Source organism: Bos indicus x Bos taurus, chromosome 15, assembly GCF_003369695.1.
Source record: "Bos indicus x Bos taurus breed Angus x Brahman F1 hybrid chromosome 15, Bos_hybrid_MaternalHap_v2.0, whole genome shotgun sequence".
NCBI classification, from domain to species: domain Eukaryota; kingdom Metazoa; phylum Chordata; class Mammalia; order Artiodactyla; family Bovidae; genus Bos; species Bos indicus x Bos taurus.
This window is the reverse complement of record NC_040090.1, coordinates 7,276,377-7,294,410: the sequence shown is the minus strand read 5'-3', so window position 1 is coordinate 7,294,410 and position 18,034 is coordinate 7,276,377. Positions and strand designations below refer to the sequence as shown.

General features: G+C 43.2%; 1 protein-coding gene across 4 annotated transcripts in view; it reads right to left on the bottom strand.

Annotated features, from left to right (window-relative positions):
- Window positions 1–1,044: 1,044 nt before the first annotated feature.
- The window catches only part of CKAP5 (cytoskeleton associated protein 5), a 105,915-nt gene continuing 88,925 nt past the window's right edge, over window positions 1,045–18,034 (bottom strand). For 2 of the 4 annotated variants that reach the window (XM_027562461.1, XM_027562462.1), the window contains exons 36-45: window positions 17,436–17,556; window positions 8,057–8,236; window positions 7,296–7,483; window positions 6,713–6,788; window positions 5,819–6,007; window positions 5,601–5,738; window positions 5,101–5,184; window positions 4,860–5,019; window positions 1,906–2,057; window positions 1,045–1,759 (exon numbers count right to left, since the gene is read on the bottom strand). In XM_027562461.1, coding sequence (XP_027418262.1) covers window positions 1,517–1,759; window positions 1,906–2,057; window positions 4,860–5,019; window positions 5,101–5,184; window positions 5,601–5,738; window positions 5,819–6,007; window positions 6,713–6,788; window positions 7,296–7,483; window positions 8,057–8,236; window positions 17,436–17,556 — 1,531 coding nt within the window. In that variant the 3' untranslated portion in view covers window positions 1,045–1,516. The remainder of the gene's footprint in view (window positions 1,760–1,905; window positions 2,058–4,859; window positions 5,020–5,100; window positions 5,185–5,600; window positions 5,739–5,818; window positions 6,008–6,712; window positions 6,789–7,295; window positions 7,484–8,056; window positions 8,237–17,435; window positions 17,557–18,034) is intronic. The other 2 variants (XM_027562463.1, XM_027562464.1) reach the window with 2 other exon arrangements.

The following is an 18,034-nucleotide window of genomic DNA, read 5'->3' as shown; positions in this document are numbered from 1 at the left end:
AGGCATTGTTAGTTGTAATACCCCAAATCTGCTTTTTCAACAAGGGCGTACCTTCTCACAAGACTGATGGCCACTTTGCTAATTCAAGATCCAAGCACAGCCATTCTTCTAAATACATTCCTTCTGTCTTCCTTTCAGTGAAAGGCTTACTTCTATGTTCCCATTAGAAGAGAGAGGCAAATTTAATTTTATTTCAGGCAGCAGGTGGACCATCCGAAAATCATGACTAGAATCAGTAGAGGATTCATTTCCCATCACCCTTTCATTTCTTGAACACCACTTAAGAGGTGTGTAGAAAAGTTCTTTTGACTTAAATGTTTTCTGACTGTGGAAGGGGGCTTTGTGGAATGTACTGCAGAGGTGAATTCTCAGTTTATTTCTTTTTTATTTTTTAAACATGATTTACTTGACCTTATCAGATCTTAGTTGTGGCTAGTTGCATTTTCAGTTGAGGCATGTGGGATCTAGTTCCCTGACCAGGGATAGAACCTGGACACCTTGGAACTGCGGAGTCTTAGCCAGTGGACCACCAGGGAGGCTCTATTTCTAGGCTTTACTGAGACTGAGTGTGAAGCAACTGTTAGTCTAGATTCAGAGACTCTGCTGACCGGGCAGGAAGCCCCTGTGCTCTCCGTATTCCGTTAGTAGGGTGACCCCCAGTCTAGTTGTGCTGTGACAGCCGCTGGGGCCCAGCTGGTCCGTGGGCACAAGGTCACATGCGCCCGGGCAGCAAGGTGGTAGGAGACCTAAGAGCTCCTTGGAACCATGGTGATGATGGGATGGGCGTCGTGACCAAAAATCTCAAAGCAGGGAAGAAAGATTTCTTTGCTCCCCTAGGAGCTGCATGTGGAAAGCAGGAGAGTTGAGTTCCTCTTATTCCAAAGGAGTGAAAGAAAGCATCAAGCCTGTGGGCCAAGAAAACGCAGAGCCCTGTAAGGAGCAATGATGATCCTTTCTCCAACTGGCTGAGCACCCAGCAGGTCTCAAGAACAGGCAATGGACAGCTGCCCAACACTCCCTGACACGGAGCATCTTGGAACACAGTTATAGTTAATGCAAACTTTATTTATAAAAGACTCTTAAATTAGTTGTTTCATGCCATGCATTCATACAGAATACAGTGACCCTTCAGGGCTACAAGGAGAAGAGCTCACAAACTCAAAGGAAAACTAGTCAAGAGTTTCTAATAGTTAAAAGCTAGGAAAGATTAGGACAACTTTACAAATGAGCAATTAAAAAGAAAAAGGATATGGAAACTAGTCTGAGCTGAGAGGAGGCCCGCTGTTTACAGGTCTGTACACTAAACTAAGACATGGACAGCCTTCTAGAGAGGCAGGATGCTGGCGGAGAGAAGCGGACGATGTGCCAAAGATTGTGCCCAACGGCTCCTCCCCCAGGTCCACAGCATGATACACACAACCGGCCTGCGCACACTAGGCCTGCTGAGGCCGCCGGAACTATGAGGACTCCTAGTTTAGTCAACTAAAGCTGCAGGGCGCCAGGGGAGTGGGGCGGTTCATTTGCGACTGCTCTTTATTCTCTCCAGTCTCTTTTTCAAGTCGTCAATGTTAGCTGTGGAGGAGGAGGTGGTCGTGGCTCCTGAAGAGCGGGTCTGGTTGGAGTCCAGGTCTGAGTGCTGGTGCTGCTCCCGCGACTCGCGGAGCTGAGAGAGTTTGCTGTGCAGCATGTCTGTGGAGGAGGCCACGGTGGGAACTGCTGGTTTGGAGAGCAAAGAGGTCAACGGAGGTCGGTCATCCTGCTGTCGAGAGAGGGAGACATGCTGTCAAGCGGGTCGGGAGGCGGCTCTGGAGCAATACACTCCGAGGCTGGGTCGCGGCCTCTCTGGCCAGCCTGGCCTGCTCCGCTGGTCACCACCCTCCCCGCCCCACAGGGGACGAGCAGTACCTTTGTATTGTCCAGACCGCATCGCTGCCGGAGGATTTTCAGCCTCTCCAGGTAGACGGACGGCCCCACCTCTTCTCCGTTTGTGTTGCCTAAGGAGGACGCTGTGCTTGTGGTGGTGGGCACGCACGGGACCTCCATCTGAGGGGAGATGCCTAAGGGGGAAACGTGCGAGTATTCAGATACATACCCCCTGCCCCGACTGCCCTTGTTAAATCTCCCACCGAAGGGAACACTTTGGGCCTTGAATAGCACCACTCTACCTGATGACTACCTGGAGTTGGTGATAAAAGGTATTCTGAAATACATAAGATATACTTAATGAGAACTTCCAAAACTGTTAAGAGAAAAGCATTGAATTTTTTTTTGGCCTCATCCTGTGGCATGTGGGATCTAGTTCCCTGAACAGGGGTTGAACCCACACTCCCTGCAATGGAAGTGAGGAGCCTTAACCCCTGGGCCACCAGGGGAGCCCCAGAAGGGTGCTGAGTGTTGAGCTGGCCATCCTTCTGCCTCCTGAGCTGTGCAGAGGTTTATCCTTGTCACCTCTGCTGAACTGGGCAATCCAAAGAGGCTGAGCTACTCCTGAGTAAATGCTAAGTGCCCAAGTAAAGAACCTGAAGGACTTTAAATACTCTCAAGAATCAGACTGATTTCGACCAGGTGATACACAGGGGAACGCTCTTATTCCAACCAGGGAGGACAGCAAGGAGCTCAGGAGGAAGAGGAGGAAACTGAGGTGTTCAAAGAGGAGGAGGAGGAGCTGGAGCACTGAGACCAATATTCTGGGAGGAGTGGGAACAACCAGAACCAAATCAAACCAAAACAAAATCTATCACAGTTCTAAATTTCTGAGCAGAACCACAAAATGCAAGCATTTAAAATATCCAATTTGATATCAATGAAAAGGCATCACATAAGCCAAGAGAACTGGGAAGAAAAGCCTCTATGGCAAACAGAACAAAGTAAAGCAGGCTACTCCTGAGAAACAGGGATCCTTTCAGGTACAGATGAGAATACTCTGAGGGTGAAGAGTGGAGAACAACGCAGTGATGCGGGAAGCCTGAGCACTTTCAGGCATTCAGTTACCGGTGGGGTCACATGCCTGCGCTGCAAACATCGAGCTTTCCCAGAAAGGACTCTGGACATGAGACGGAGGCCCCGTCCCGATGACCTCAACCAGGGACGCCCGCGTGCAGCCCCTGACACCGCTCACTGCGCTTCCAGAAGGGACTCTGGGTCGTGGAGAGGCGTTAAGTTACGGGATTTAAAGACAAGACCAACTATGGGGAAAACAAAAACAAATAAAAAAAAAACCCAGTAACAACAACAAAACAACAAGAAGATACAAGTGACACTGCAGCCTAGAAAGGCTCGCGGTGAGAGAGCCTGAGACGCGCAGAGGACAGCTGCACAGGCACAGAGCCTGGGGCTAGAGTAGCCGAGGCCACTGCACTTGCCAAGAACTAAACGCGGGAGCGCTGTGAGGGCTCTGCCTGGTGAGGGCTGCAGCAGCCGGACCTTGTTTTGGGTTAAGGCTCTGGGCTATTTTTTGCCACTGATACCTCCGAAGTCTTCCTTTTGTCTCTAGATCCTTGAGCTGTAATTCTCCAATACAGGCTTTTTTCACTGTGCGGACAGTAATATTCCAGCTTACCATCAGGACAGGCACTTGCTCATATATAGTCAACAAAATACCTACTGAGTGCCTACTATGTGCCAGGCAACAAAACGGATAAAAATCTTTACCCTTGTGAATTTTAAATCTTAGCAGAAACAAACATCAATCAATCAACCTAACGAACATGATGTCTCATGGTGTGTGTCATGGCAGGTAAAGTACTAGGAGGAGTGAGGTCCAGTAGGTCGCAAGCTGTAATCAGGCCTCACGGAGTGACACAGATGAGGAGGAGGAAACAAGACTGTCGTGGAGAAGAGCAATCTGAACAAGGCAGCCAGTGCAGAGGCCTTAAGAAGGTGTGTGCCTGGTGCGTCCCAGGAACGGCGAGGGGCTGGTGAAGCTGCAGCGGCACAGAAATCAGAGAGGGTAGCAGGAGGGAGACAGTTCTAGAGGAATCAGGAGGCCACATCATGTCAGACCTTTCGTGTAAGGCTTTCTGCTCCGCTGAATGAAAGGGAGGGCCTTTGGAAAACGTTTGAGGAGCGTTGTTTTGATGTTGTGTGTGGAAGTGACTACAGGGAGATGGGACAGAGCGCTATAATCCACGTAAGAGAAGCAGGCATTTCTCTCTGTTTTTTGGCCGCACCATGTGGCAAGCGGGACCTTAGCTCCCCAGCCAGGGACTGAACCTGCGCCCCCTGCACTGAAGTTCGGAGTCTTAACCACTGGACCACGCGACAAGTCCCTCAAAGGATTCCCTGACAGAGCGGAAGAGAAAATGTAAAAGTTGGGGGTTAAGCAAACCAGAAGGACAAAGTTGCCATCCAGTGAGATGAAGAGGAACGCAACTGGAGCAAGTTTTGGGGACTACCAGGAACTTGGTGTCTGATGTCAGGCATGAGCTGTCAGCTGGGAGCAGGGAGGAGGTCTGAGCTGGACAACAGAGAAAATTGGGCTTTGCTGGCATAGAAACTGTATTTAAAGTGATGAGAGAAGATGGATTAGTTATGGGGGTGAGACCAAGAACCCAGGGCGACACCAACATTAAGAGCTCGGAGAGGAAGAATCGGCCGGAGAGCCCCGGGGGGCAGCAGGGAGGAAGGCGGGGACCGAGAGAGCGCAGAGGCCCCGGCCCAGCGCAGAGGCTGTTTCCAGGGACCGCGCGCGGCCGGTGCCGGACCCTGACACGGATTGAGGCTGAGTGAGGGCTGGCCTCTGCCTCACTGCGGCCGTTACGCCTGAGAGGCGGGGACAGAAACGCAGACCCAGCGGCAGCCTGGTGGTGAGGCGGGGAGCGACTCTGAGCCTGTCCTGGAGGCGCCGGGGGGAGCTGTACCTGCCGAGGTGGGAAGGCGGCCTTTGCCCTCCCTCTCCATCTCAATCACCCGAAGGCCTCTCTCAACATAGCTCTGGAAGAACTGTGAGGAGTTTTTCAGAAATGGTTCAATGTCAGCATCTGAATATTTCTTCTTGTATTCATATAACTCTGCTAGGCCCTGAAAAGGAGGTGGAGACAGATGTTAGTGACTCTTTTCCATAAAGCAGATCCCCATTTGGGTCAACCTTTTCCCTCTCACCTCTTTAGTATTCTCTTTAGAGCCAATCTTCTTAAAAATCTCAGCTAAGAAATCGTTCACTTTGGCCTTTGATGATTTTTCATCCTAAAGACACGAGGAAGGAACCATTGGTTAGATCTGAGTTATTAGTTAGGAACCAGTGGTTGGAAAAGAACTGAATATCTTCTCTCAGACTTCAGCCCTTCCTGGTATGTTCCTGCAGATAACAGAAGCAGAGCTGCGGAGGCTGCAGCAGAAACAGTAACAGTCTCAGGTCTTCAGCTAAACTTAGGGAGGAAAGTCCCTCCCTAAATCTATCTGGGCACCGATCGATACCTTAGGCACGGACACAGAAACTTTTCTTAGGGACAAAAAGCACAGGTGAGAGTTGGTATTTGAGAACTTCAAGGTGACTAGACTAATCCCTGAGCCTTCACCATAGGCCCTAAGAAAGACAGGCTCCAGTGGCCTATCCCTTCGGCAAGATCACTTCTCTCAGTCTTTTAAGTCAGGACACTCACAATTCGAGATGCTCCCTTTTCTGTTTCCTTATCAGACTTGCTCCCGGTCTGGTCCATACTGTGCTTCATCATCCGGCAGAGGTGGGCCTCCAACTCTGACTCGTTCTTGTTGTCAATCATAGTCAGGTGGTCCAGGATCTGAGGGAGAAACGTGTACGGTGAATGGCAGCGGTGCCGTTCTCCCAAGCTACCACGGGATGGTTGCTGCTCTCACTCACCTTGGGCCCTTTCAGTTTGCATAGAGTGTGCAGCAGCGTTTTTAGGGTCCTTATGGGAAATTCACTTTTGCATTGCTTGAGTTTTTCTTTGGGGAAGACCTTCATGAAAATGTGTATATCCAGAAGAATTCTGTCCAGATTAATGCTGTTGATGGTGTCAGGCAGTAGTCGAACCATCCTCCAGAGACACTATTTAAAAAGCAAACGAAAGTCAGATGGAGTCGCTGAAGAACGAGGATAGCCTGTCACCATGCTTCCCTAAGCTCTGGGGCCACCTCCAAAGGACGGTCAGGGACGTGCAAGTGGCACCTCACGAACTGCCGAGTGCGGCTGCTAACTGGGCACTGTCATTTACCTCAACCGTGTCCCTGGCTAAGGTCAGACAGGTCGTCTACCTGACCACTTCATTCCTCTTGCCCACACCCTAGAGAGGGGACCTTGAACGATAAGGAAATGTGGAAATTCTGTCCTGGGTATGTTTGGTTCCTGAGAGTAGTTCATATCACCTAATCAAATCTACTCTGAGGAAACAAAAATATTTTACACTATGACAGTGCAGTAACAGTATTATAATGTTACAGATATGTTCATCTGCAGCTTTTCAAAAAGAGACCAAAACATTATAAATCTATACATATTTTTCCCCCCATGAGAAATGAAGTTTGTCTCATCAAACTTCTTGCCTTTACATTCTAGGAAAACTGGAGACATTCACAAAATAGTTCTATCTTTTCACTGTTTGAGACCACGAATTTTTTTAGGCCTGAACTGGGGGTATAGCAGGAAAGGAAAAATGGACAACAACTGTATTATTCAGGCGTGCCTGGCTGACTTACTTTCAATCCTCTTTCCCTACACTTTAAAAGAAAAGATACCAAATTATGTCAACTTCACCTTCATAACAAGCTCTGAGAACTTGGGAGAACTGGCTGTTGCTAGGAGACTGTCTTGGAGCAAAACAAGAAGGGCACTAGAAAACAAAACCAACACAATAGCATTAATGTTTCAAGCCTGCATTCCAATTAAAATCAGTAATTGGAAGGCCAAGTGTAAGCAGTCTCTATCCATCTGAGAAATGAAGAGCTCATGCATCAGGAACTGTCCTTGATTACTCAGTCATTAAGAAATAAACATCATCGAAGCTTTGTAAGTTACCACTTGGTAAATGGTAAAGCTTGAAGCTATTTCTCATTGTCACTGGTAAGAAAGGAATGTACATGCAATGAAATGTATACCAAAGAGGAGGTGACTGACAAATTCCACGGTCCTGTTCTAGAAAACTCATAACATTGGCTGGCTTACTGAGCTGTTACTATAACTGCTGTCTCAGGTTGGAATAACTTTGGTTCTTGAGGAAGAGAAGAGTAGTAATTTATCAGACAAACCTAAACTTACAACTGCTCTAGTACCTTTTGGTTTCTATGCGTAGACAAAAGAGAGGCTGTTCCAGACTCTAATGCTCATAGTACAAATATACCTCAGGATGTTGGTCTGGTCTGACTTCTCCAGAACTTTCACCACCAAGAGGTTCACAGAGCGGACCACCTGCTGCCCTTCCTCCAGATCTTCAATTCGAGAATCCAGCATTAAGGTGATGAGGCCATGCATCAGGTCTTTCAAAACTCCAGTGGAGGCCTCCCGGGCGAGGCTTTCTATCTGAAACAGCTATCCGATGAGAATTCTGTTAGAGAGGTGTGAAACTCAACGTACACAGTGAGGAAGAGAAACCTGGGTGTCACAGTCTAATAAACGATTACACTGTATTTATAAAAATTCACAGTACTAGGTGAAAAATAAAGATCACTACTCTCCCAAACCTCCAGTAATAGTGAAAATTAATTGGTGTGCTTCATTCCTGTTATGAAAAGTATTTTTAATGTGAACACATACTTCCTATTCATTACTGTAAAAAGATCTTATTTTTATGATTATGTAAATTACACCCTGAGACAGTCATTACTGACAATCAGTTTCTGTGAAAAGCCAGCTAGGGCCCAACCATAACCAATGAAGAAACTGGCAGAAAGCAGAATTCCAGGTAGTCTGTAAGTCTCCTCACAATAAGGTGAGGGGAACACTGTCCAGCGTCCAGTGCAGTAGCCAATAGCTTACACGGAAAAGTCCCACTAATGACCTGTTTCCCATGTTTCACTGGAACATCAGAACCGACTCAGGCTTGAGAACCTGGGTGGGATGAGAGACTGAAGGGAAACTCAGGCTCTGCAGAGGTAGCCTTACCGAAATCATGTTGCCAATGATACAGCTATACAACTTGATGATTTCATCCTTCTCCAGCTTCTCATCTGCCATGTGCGTGTTGTAGATGAGTCTCAGCTGCATGAACGTAGCTATGAGGAACTGATCAATATGGCCAGACATGGCTTCAGCTTTGTCTTCCTGTCTCAGGACCTCATCGATCTGATAACAAAAATCCAAGATGTATTTTCCAAGCTTCATACTTCTAGGTAGCAGGAAGACACTACAAGTCTCTGTAATATTTATTAGCAAAGCACTTCTAATATCTTAGCTGGAAAAAACTCAATTACTTATCATACAAATAACTAGTCCTTAAGGACTCATTCAATAAATATTTACAGAGCAAGATACTATGGTGTGGCATGAAAGCTTTTAAGTTACAAATGGTTGCTCAAACTCTTGCTACTGCTGTAGCTTCTTCCTCCAGCTACTATTTGGGGCCCCTGGATCAGATATCCTCAATATGAGGATTAGGAGAATATGTTGCCTCACCAATTTAGGGACAACGCCCCTTGTCAGCTCGGAAGCAGTTATGGAACGAAAACGATGCCCCTTTTCCCTAGGCAACATAATTCTCCTAAAAGAAAAGGGGGGAATGAGAGAGTCATTTCCTAGGCAGGTTGATAGGAAGTCTCGGGGTCTCCAAGGAGAGAGGGGTCTGGAATTCTCAAGGAGGAAGAAAGGACAAACTTTTTTTCTTTCTCCACATTCCTTAGGATTATATACCAATAATGTATCCTGCCTAAGGACAGTCTTTGGATTCAACTTTCTGTTATTTTAAAATGTTAATTATGGGAGTAGACCTGGTCTTTACAAGGATGTATCCTGCCTGAGGACAGTGTTATCTTAAAATGTAAATTACGGGAGTAGGTCTGATGAGGTCTTTACAACCTCCAGACATTCTTTGGATTCACTAGAGAGTATATAACCTCATTGTTAACACTAGCAAGCGGGTACTCTTTCTGCCCCCTTCTGATGCCTATGTCAGAAGCTTTCTCTATCTCCTTTATACTTTAATAAAACTTTACTACACACACACACACAAAAAAAAAGATACTATGGTGTGAGTTATTATTCTAAGAGGCTTGCCATCTAGTTTAGGAGATAATAATCCTTGTGTTTAAATGCTAATTTATTAAAGAGAGTGTTTTTATACCCATTATGTCATTTGATTATTCCAACAGCTCTGAGAGGTAGAAACAGACAGGGCTGGATGTAAGACCTTCATTTACCAGATGAGAAAATGAGGCTCAGTAAAATCAGGCTACTTAGTTCAAATTCAATACTCAAGTTTTCCACATCTTGGTCCAGGTTCTTTTTGGTTCAGTAGACTGGTTGTTACTAATAGTAAAATTTTACTATGGGAAAAACACATACTTCCTATTCACTACTGTAAAAAGATCTTATTTTTATGATTACATAAATTTCACCCTGAGACAATCATTACTGACAATCACAATATTCATGCCCACTCTTTCCTGCAAGGATGCTACACTGCACAACTCCAGGGGCACCATCTATACAAAGTGCAACGTGAATGGTGCCATCTTGTGTTGAGAAGCTGGTGGTCCTTCTTTAATTTCTTTATGCATGTATACCCATAAGCACATACAATTTTATATCATTGGAACAGTTTAATAACACTGTTTCAACGTGGACAAAATAATTTAAAAAAATATATATATATATACACATTGGGGGGGCTTACTCTTTTTCCAAGGTAATTAACATCAACAGCCTGATATACTTTCATGCTCACAGAATCACATATAACCACACATGCACACATACACAGGGTCAAGGTTTAGGGCACTGTTTATTCCATAAGAATATTTATAGTATACACAGTTCTCTGCATCTATCTTTCCTAACAGAAAATTACAAAAATCCTTAAAGTCAACAATTCTACTCTTAAAGGCTGTATAATAGTCCACATATAGACACACCAAAACCTAATCATTCCCTGACCAATCAACTAGTTTGGATATCTTGTTCACTACAATTTTACAATAAACATCTTTGTGTGTATATATATATCCCAAGGTACTTGTCTTTTAATTTCTAAAAAAAAAAAAGAATAAAAACTCTTTGTGCCAAGAGTTTAACTTTTAGGTTGAAGGATAAAACATTTAAAATTATAATAGATATCAGTACTGTTTTCTTTAAAAATGCACTAACAGGTAATTGACATTTCTACATGTAATGTGTAAGAGGACTGTTTTTTCAGTGTCTCTATCAGCTGGAAGTATTATTACTCATTTTACCTTTTGTCACGCTCAAAGTTTGAATGTGATGATCTTACTATTTTAATGTGCATTTCTGTGGTGGGGAGGTGCTGGACATCTTTTCACATGTGTTTATTGGCCATTTGGATATCATCTGTGACTTGCCTCTTCTTTTTTTTTTTTTAATATAAATTTATTTTATTTATTTATTTTTTTTAAATTTTATTTTATTTTTAAACTTTACATAATTGTATTAGTTTTGCCAAATATCAAAATGAATCCGCCACAGGTATACATGTGTTCCCCTACCTGAACCCTCCTCCCTCCTCCCTCCCCACACCAGGCGCCACACCAGGGCGCCTATTCTTATCCTTGATCTACTTATTTTTTTATAGGTTCTCTTTTTCTCAAGGTAAGTTAGTAAGAGTTCTGTTTCCTGTAGTTACTGGTCCTTTATTGGTCATATGCAAATATATCCCACAATATAACACTTGTTTATTGACAGTATACAGTAAATTTCTCCAAATTAAAATCTTAAAATTTTTATATGATCAAATTTGTCTTTTCATTTTAGGTTCTGGGTTTCCTTCCTTATTTTTCAATGGTTTCCCCAAATTCCTTGGTTATTTCAAAAAATTTGAGAGGGGGATCAGTTGAAACAAGTTTCCACAGAGTTGCATGAATGCTTAGTTCGCTTCAGGGTTACATGTGTGTTATCTTATTTTTTAGAAGACTCTCTTCCACATCTATGGTTAGTTCCTTTTTCACCCCAGTACTTACATTTTTGCTCTCCAATCAGGCTAATAAGAGAATTTTAATCTCAAACTTTTTTTTTTTAATGAGAACTGGCTTTTAGAATTTCATGAATTTTAGCTATATTACTTACTCGCAAATTTTTTATTTTTTTATTTTTCTAATTTCTAAGTATAAGTACTAAGTTACTTTATTTTAGCTTTTCTTCACTAATAAATGCACTTCAGGCAATATATTTTTCTGAGTTCAGTAGCTTCAGTATAGTTGTAGAGGGGAATTGTTTCCTTCACTGTTGCTGCTGCTGCTGCTAAGTTGCTTCAGTCGTGTCCGACTCTGTGCGACCCCATAGACGGCAGCCCACTAGGCTCCCCCATCCCTGGGATTCTCCAGGCAAGAACACTGGAGTGGCTTGCCATTTCCTTCTCCAATGCAGGAAAGTGTTAAGAGTTTCGATTTTTTTCCCACTTTTTTATTTTTTAAACTATGAAAGTATGATAAGACATTTACATAAGACTTGGAAAATACAGAACAAAGTTACACATAGTGCCCCAAATATTACAATTATTTAAGTAGATAAGATTTTTAGTTGGAGTTTCAATATCAAACTCTCAAAAGTTAGTAGAACAAATATACAGAAAAAGCAGAAGGATACAGCAGACCTGAAAAACAGTATGAACCAATTCAATATAATTAAGATTCATACAATTTTCATACAACAGGATAGACTTTCAATTTAAAGTTCCCATAGACAATAAACTAGGAGACACTGGACCATATCCAGGGACATAAAATAAGGTGAAAGTTTCAAGGTCTAAAGGTGTTGAAATCATAATCTGTTCTCTTATCAGTGTGGAGTTATGTTAGAAATCAATATCAAAAGATATTAATAGCCCACATATTTTCAAGTGCAGTGTGACATTTACCAAGGGAGAGCTTTGACTCAGCCATGGAAAGCCTCAATAAAGTTAGAAGACTGAAAAAACAGAGGCGTGACTGCAGAGAAGAAAGTGTTTACGAATGAGTATATTAGAAATTAATATAAAAATGAGAAATTAACATTAAAGACACTTAAAAAAACTCCATGTATTTGGAAATTAAATGTCCGCTTTTAAATGATGGGTATACCTAACAAGCCATAACAAGGAAAATTAGAAAATATTTGTAAAAGAATAAAGACGATAAGAGAATTTACCAGAGTCTGTCACATGCGGCTGAAGCTGCTCAATGCAACTAAATACACTGCGGAATCTCGAATGAGGTATGAAGACACACCGCGGGCACTGCGTAGACGCTGTGGGACCTGAGCACAACCTGCACTTCAATCGCGCTATCTCACACGCTAACTTTTTTTTTTACAACATAGTATTTCTTTATAGTCTCAGAACTGGATTAGAAGTTTTAAGCCTCAAAGTTTTAAGCCTTAGTCACTAAGATAATAAACTTGCTAGTTTTTTATCCATATATTAGATGCCAAAATATATGGAACAATTTCGAGTGACTATAAATAAGAAATGTTCCTTTGGTATCTCTGATTTTCTTCAAGAGATCCCTAGTCTTTCCCATTCTGTTGTTTTCCTCTATTTCTTTGCATTGATCGCTGAAGGCTTTCTTATCTCTTCTTGCTATTCTTTGGAACTCTGCATTCAGATGTTTATATCTTTCCTTTTCTCCTTTGCTTTTCGCTTCTCTCCTTTTCACAGCTATTTGTAAGGCCTCCCCAGACAGCCATTTTGCTTTTTTGCATTTCTTTTCTATGGGAATGGTCTTGATCCCCATCTCCTGTACAAAGCTCAAAGCCTTTGACTGTGTGGATCACAATAAACTGTGGAAAATTCTTCAAGAGATGGAAATACCAGACCACCTGATCTGCCTCTTAAGAAATCTGTATGCAGGTCAGGAAGCAACAGTTAGAACTGGACATGGAACAACAGACTGGTTCCAAATAGGAAAAGGAGTACATCAAGGCTGTATATTGTCACCCTGCTTATTTAACTTATACGCAGAGTACATTATGAGAAACGCTGGACTGGAAGAAACACAAGCTGGAGTCAAGATTGCCGGGAGAAATATCAATAACCTCAGATATGCAGATGACACCACCCTTATGGCAGAAAGTGAAGAGGAACTCAAAAGCCTCTTGATGAAAGTGAAAGTGGAGAGTGAAAAAGTTGGCTTAAAGCTCAACATTCAGAAAACGAAGATCATGGCATCCAGTCCCACCACTTCATGGGAAATAGATGGGCAAACAGTAGAAACAGTGTCAGACTTTATTTTTCTGGGCTCCAAAATCACTACAGATGGTGACTGCAGCCATGAAATTAAAAGACGCTTACTCCTTGGAAGGAAAGTTATGACCAACCTAGATAGCATATTCAAAAGCAGAGACATTACTTTGCCAACAAAGGTTCGTCTAGTCAAGGCTATGGTTTTTCCTGTGGTCATGTATGGATGTGAGAGTTGGACTGTGAAGAAAGCTGAGCGCCGCAGAATTGATGCTTTTGAACTGTGGTGTTGGAGAAGACTCTTGAGAGTCCCTTGGACTACAAGGAGATCCAACCAGTCCATTCTGAAGGAGATCAGCCCTGGGATTTCTTTGGAAGGACTGATGCTAAAGCTGAAACTCCAGTACTCTGGCCACCTCATGTGAAGAGCTGACTCACTGGAAAAGACCCTGATGCTGGGAGGGATTGGGGGCAGGAGGAGAAGGGGACGACAGAGGATGAGATGGCTGGATGGCATCACTGACTCGATGGACGTGAGTCTCAGTGAACTCCGGGAATTGGTGATGGACAGGGAGGCCTGGTGTGCTGCAATTCATGGGGTTGCAAAGAGTCGGACATGACTGAGCGACTGATCTGTCTGATCTGATAAATAAGAAATCTAGCATTCTATTCATACTAAGTCAAACAAGTAGAATCAAAATGTTGATTTAGGGTGTTTCATACTCTTCGAATAGCCAGTATCTTTTGTGGTATTAATATTATTTATTAAAAATTTTGTTGGGTTATCAGCAAAGAATTTGGTCAGTATATCTTCTACTTTTTGCATTTGCTAAGAGATGTTAATGACTCCTGTGCTTTAAGTTTCCTTTAGATGTGAGTCTGTCTCTGGGCTCTCTGCTCCATCCTGATGGTCTGTCTGCTTTTCCTTGGGCCAGTGCTATGCTGACTTAATTGCAGTGGCTCTGTCATCACTGCTAATACCAGTGGTCTAAGTCCTTTCTACTGTGTTTTTATTTTAAAACACAGTCTTTACTATTTTTAGGCCCTTTGATTTCCCATATAAATTTTAGAACCAGCTTCTCAACTTCAGAAAGAAAAAAAAAAACTGTTAAAATTTTGATTGGAATGGCATTGAATTTACAGATATAACTTAAGGAGAAGCTGGTGTCTTCATGATATTGAATCTTGAGAACACAGTATATTTGTTTATTGGGGAATGTAACAAAATAATGTCATTCAACAAAATTTTAAATTTTCTCTATAAATGTCTTATATGTATGCTGCTTGATCATTCCTAAGTACTTAGGGTTTTATTGTTCAGAGAAGGGGACGACAGAGGATGAGATGGCTGGATGGCATCGCTGACTCGATGGATGTGAGTTTGAGTGAACTCCAGGAGATGGTGATGGACACGGAGGCCTGGTGTGCTGTGATTCATGGTGTTGCAAAGAGTAGGATACAAGTGAGCAACTGAACTGAACTGATACATTATATATATATGGTGTATATATCAGATCAGATCAGTCGCTCAGTTGTGTCTGACTCTGCAACTTCACGAATTGCAGCATGCCAGGCCTCCCTCCCTGTCCATCACCAACTCCCGGAGTTCACTCAAACTCACGTCCATCGAGTCGGTGATGCCATCCAGCCATCTCATCCTCTGTCGTCCCCTTCTCTTGCCCTCAATCCCTCCCAGCATCAGGGTCTTTTCCAACGAGTCAACTATTCACATGAGGTGGCCAAAGTACTGGAGTTTCAGCTTTAGCATCAGTTCTTCCAGTGAACACCCAGGACTGATCTCCTTTATGATGGACTGGTTGAATCTCTTTGTAGTCCAAGGGACTCTTGAGTCTTCTCCAACACCACAGTTCAAAAGCAGCAACTCTTCGGTGCTCAGCTTTCTTCACAGTCCAACTCTCACATCCATACATGACCACAGGAAAAACCATAGCCTTGACTAGATGGACCTTTGTTGGCAAAGTAATGTCTCTGCTTTTGAATATGCTATCTAGGTTGGTCATAACTTTCCTTCTATATAATGTGTATATATATATACATACACAACGAAATGTATATATATGGTGTGTATATATATATACACACCCAATTTTGTTTATTCATTCATCTGTTGATGGACACTTGAACTGTTTCCACCTCCTGGCTATTGTCAATAACGATGCTATGAACTTTGGAGCATAAGTATTTGTTTGAATCTCTGCTTTCTAGAAGGGGATCTGAGGATCTTATTCTAATTCTATATTTAACTTTTTGAGAAACCACTAAAGTATTTTCCACAATGGTTGTAGTATTTTATGTTTCCACCAGCGATACACTCAGGTTCCAGTTTCTCCATATTGTGACAAACATTTGCTATTTTCCATTAAAAAACAAAATTCTAATGGCTGTGCAGTGGTAACTCATTGTGGTTTTGATCTATGTTCCCTGATGACTAATGATGGTGAGCATCTTTTTACTTGCTTATATGCCATTTGTATACTGTTTTTTTAAATTTTATTTTATTTTTAAATTTTACATAATTGTATTAGTTTTGTTAGAGAAATGTCTGTTCATGTCCTTTGCCACTTTTTGAACTGGGTTTTGTTTTTTTATAATGAATTATAGGAGTTCTTAAGTATTCTGGATAGGTATTCTATACCTATATAAGCATATTATCTGTAACATCATTTATTATACACCACATATATACATAGGCACATACATTTACATTGACATTTATTTCTGTATCTGTATATCGAAAACCATGAATTCACACTGACGCATCTAATTCCAGTCCAATAGCAGAGTTCATTTTCTTTCCTTGGGCTTCCATATTTTATCACCCTTCTCTGGCCCCCATTTTCCTTATTATATTTATTTGACCAATCCCTTTATATGTAACCAATCTCCCATCTCTGCCACAAGCCCTTCCCCAGGCTAACCTCCACTGTTTGGGCTCTGAGTCCCCATTCTGAGCCACCCACGCGCTGCCCTGCTCCCCTCCACCACACAGGAATATCCTCTTCACCCTGCCTGGGGCGTCCTAATACCATGCCATGTCAGTTCCCCCCATGGATGTCTTCTTCTGGCTTTGGCTCTGCGTCATCCCTCCCAAATGACAGCCTCCTCACAACATTCGGGCTTGGAGACCCTCACACTGGGCTGCTGTGGCTCTCCACTCTCCACTCCCACCCTGAGCTACAAGGTAGGTGCCTTCCTTGTGTTACCCTCCTCCTGGCTTTATGACTGGATCATTAGGAAAGGGAAGCAGAGGAAGAAGAGAACGATTTTTAAAAAACACGTAGTTTCTCTTTGCTCAAAAGTCTCTAATGACTTCCGATAACACTGAAAATCCACACAACTCACCCCAGGGCTTTTAGGCTCTCTATGACCTGGTCTCTTCCACCCCTCAAGCTTCACCCTGTACCATTCTCCTTCTCCCACCTACGCTCCAGGCACGCCGGCCTGCGCTGTTTGTGAGCACACCAAGGTCGTTCCCACTCTAGAGCCTTTGTACTAGCTGTCCTCTGCTCGAAGCCCAGCTACCCATCTAAGTAACTAGTACTTAGTTCCCTCTCTCCCATTGCCCCATTTGAGTTTTATTTGCACAGTAGTTACTATTGATAGTTTGTGTTTGTCTCTGTCCACTAAAATCTAAGAAAGCTCCATGAAAGCTGGTTACTACCCATTGCTATGTTCCAGCCTCAGGTGAAAGAATGCAGTTGTAAAAAGCAAGGCTCTATTAGAGGTCTACCCTATAGAGCTTCCCTGGTGGCTCAGAAGGTAAAGCGTCTGCCTGCAATGCGGGAGACCCAGGTTCGATTCCTAGGTCAGGAAGATCCCCTGGAGAAGGCAATGGCAATCCACTCCAGCACTCTTGCCTGGAAAATCCCACGGACAGAAGAGCCTGATAGGCTACAGTCCACGGGGTCGCAAAGAGTTGGACACGACTCAGCGACTTCACTTTCACTTTCGATAGAGCAAGCTCTATCCGCGTGCTCTATGCAGCAAGTGATGTCTGAGAGTGGTCCCATGCGCTTTTCTCATCAGGGTGACACTGAACACTGCCTGCCTCCCCCAATACTGTACTCAGTGTGCAGCCACCTCTATTACTGCCTCTACAGTCATCTGTGGAATTACCGTCATGGGCAATACCACCATTACCTGTGTCAGAGCTTGGATGCTTGTGTTGATGTCACCACTGGCTACTTGGGAGATAATAAAATTGATTGTGGATGCTGTATTACTGTGCATATCATCAAAGTGTGGAGAAACAGCCCGGATCCTAGAGAGCAGAGCAGAGGAAAACATTCAATTATTACAAGGAATCCTATTGAGTTGGAATTATGCAATTCCCCACTAGATCCATGTTTCAGTAAGGAACCACTATTAGCCAGATAGTAACCTATTCTAAAGGAAATCAGTCCTGAATATTCATTGGAAGGACTTATGCTGAAGCTGAAACTCCAACACTTTGGCCACCTGATGTGAAGAACTGACTCATCTGAAAAGACCCTGATGCTGGGAAAGATTGAGGGCAGGAGGAGAAGGGGCCAACAGAGGATGAGATGGTTGGATGGCATCACCGACTCAATGGACATGAGTTTGAGTAAACTCCGGGAGTTGGTGATGGACAGGGAGGCCTGGTGTGCTGCAGTTCATGGGGTTGCAAAGAGTCAGACACAACTGAGTGACTGAGCTAAACTGAATCTATTCTAATAAGTTCTAATTGCACAGAGAACTCTTTTTAATATGTACACTCC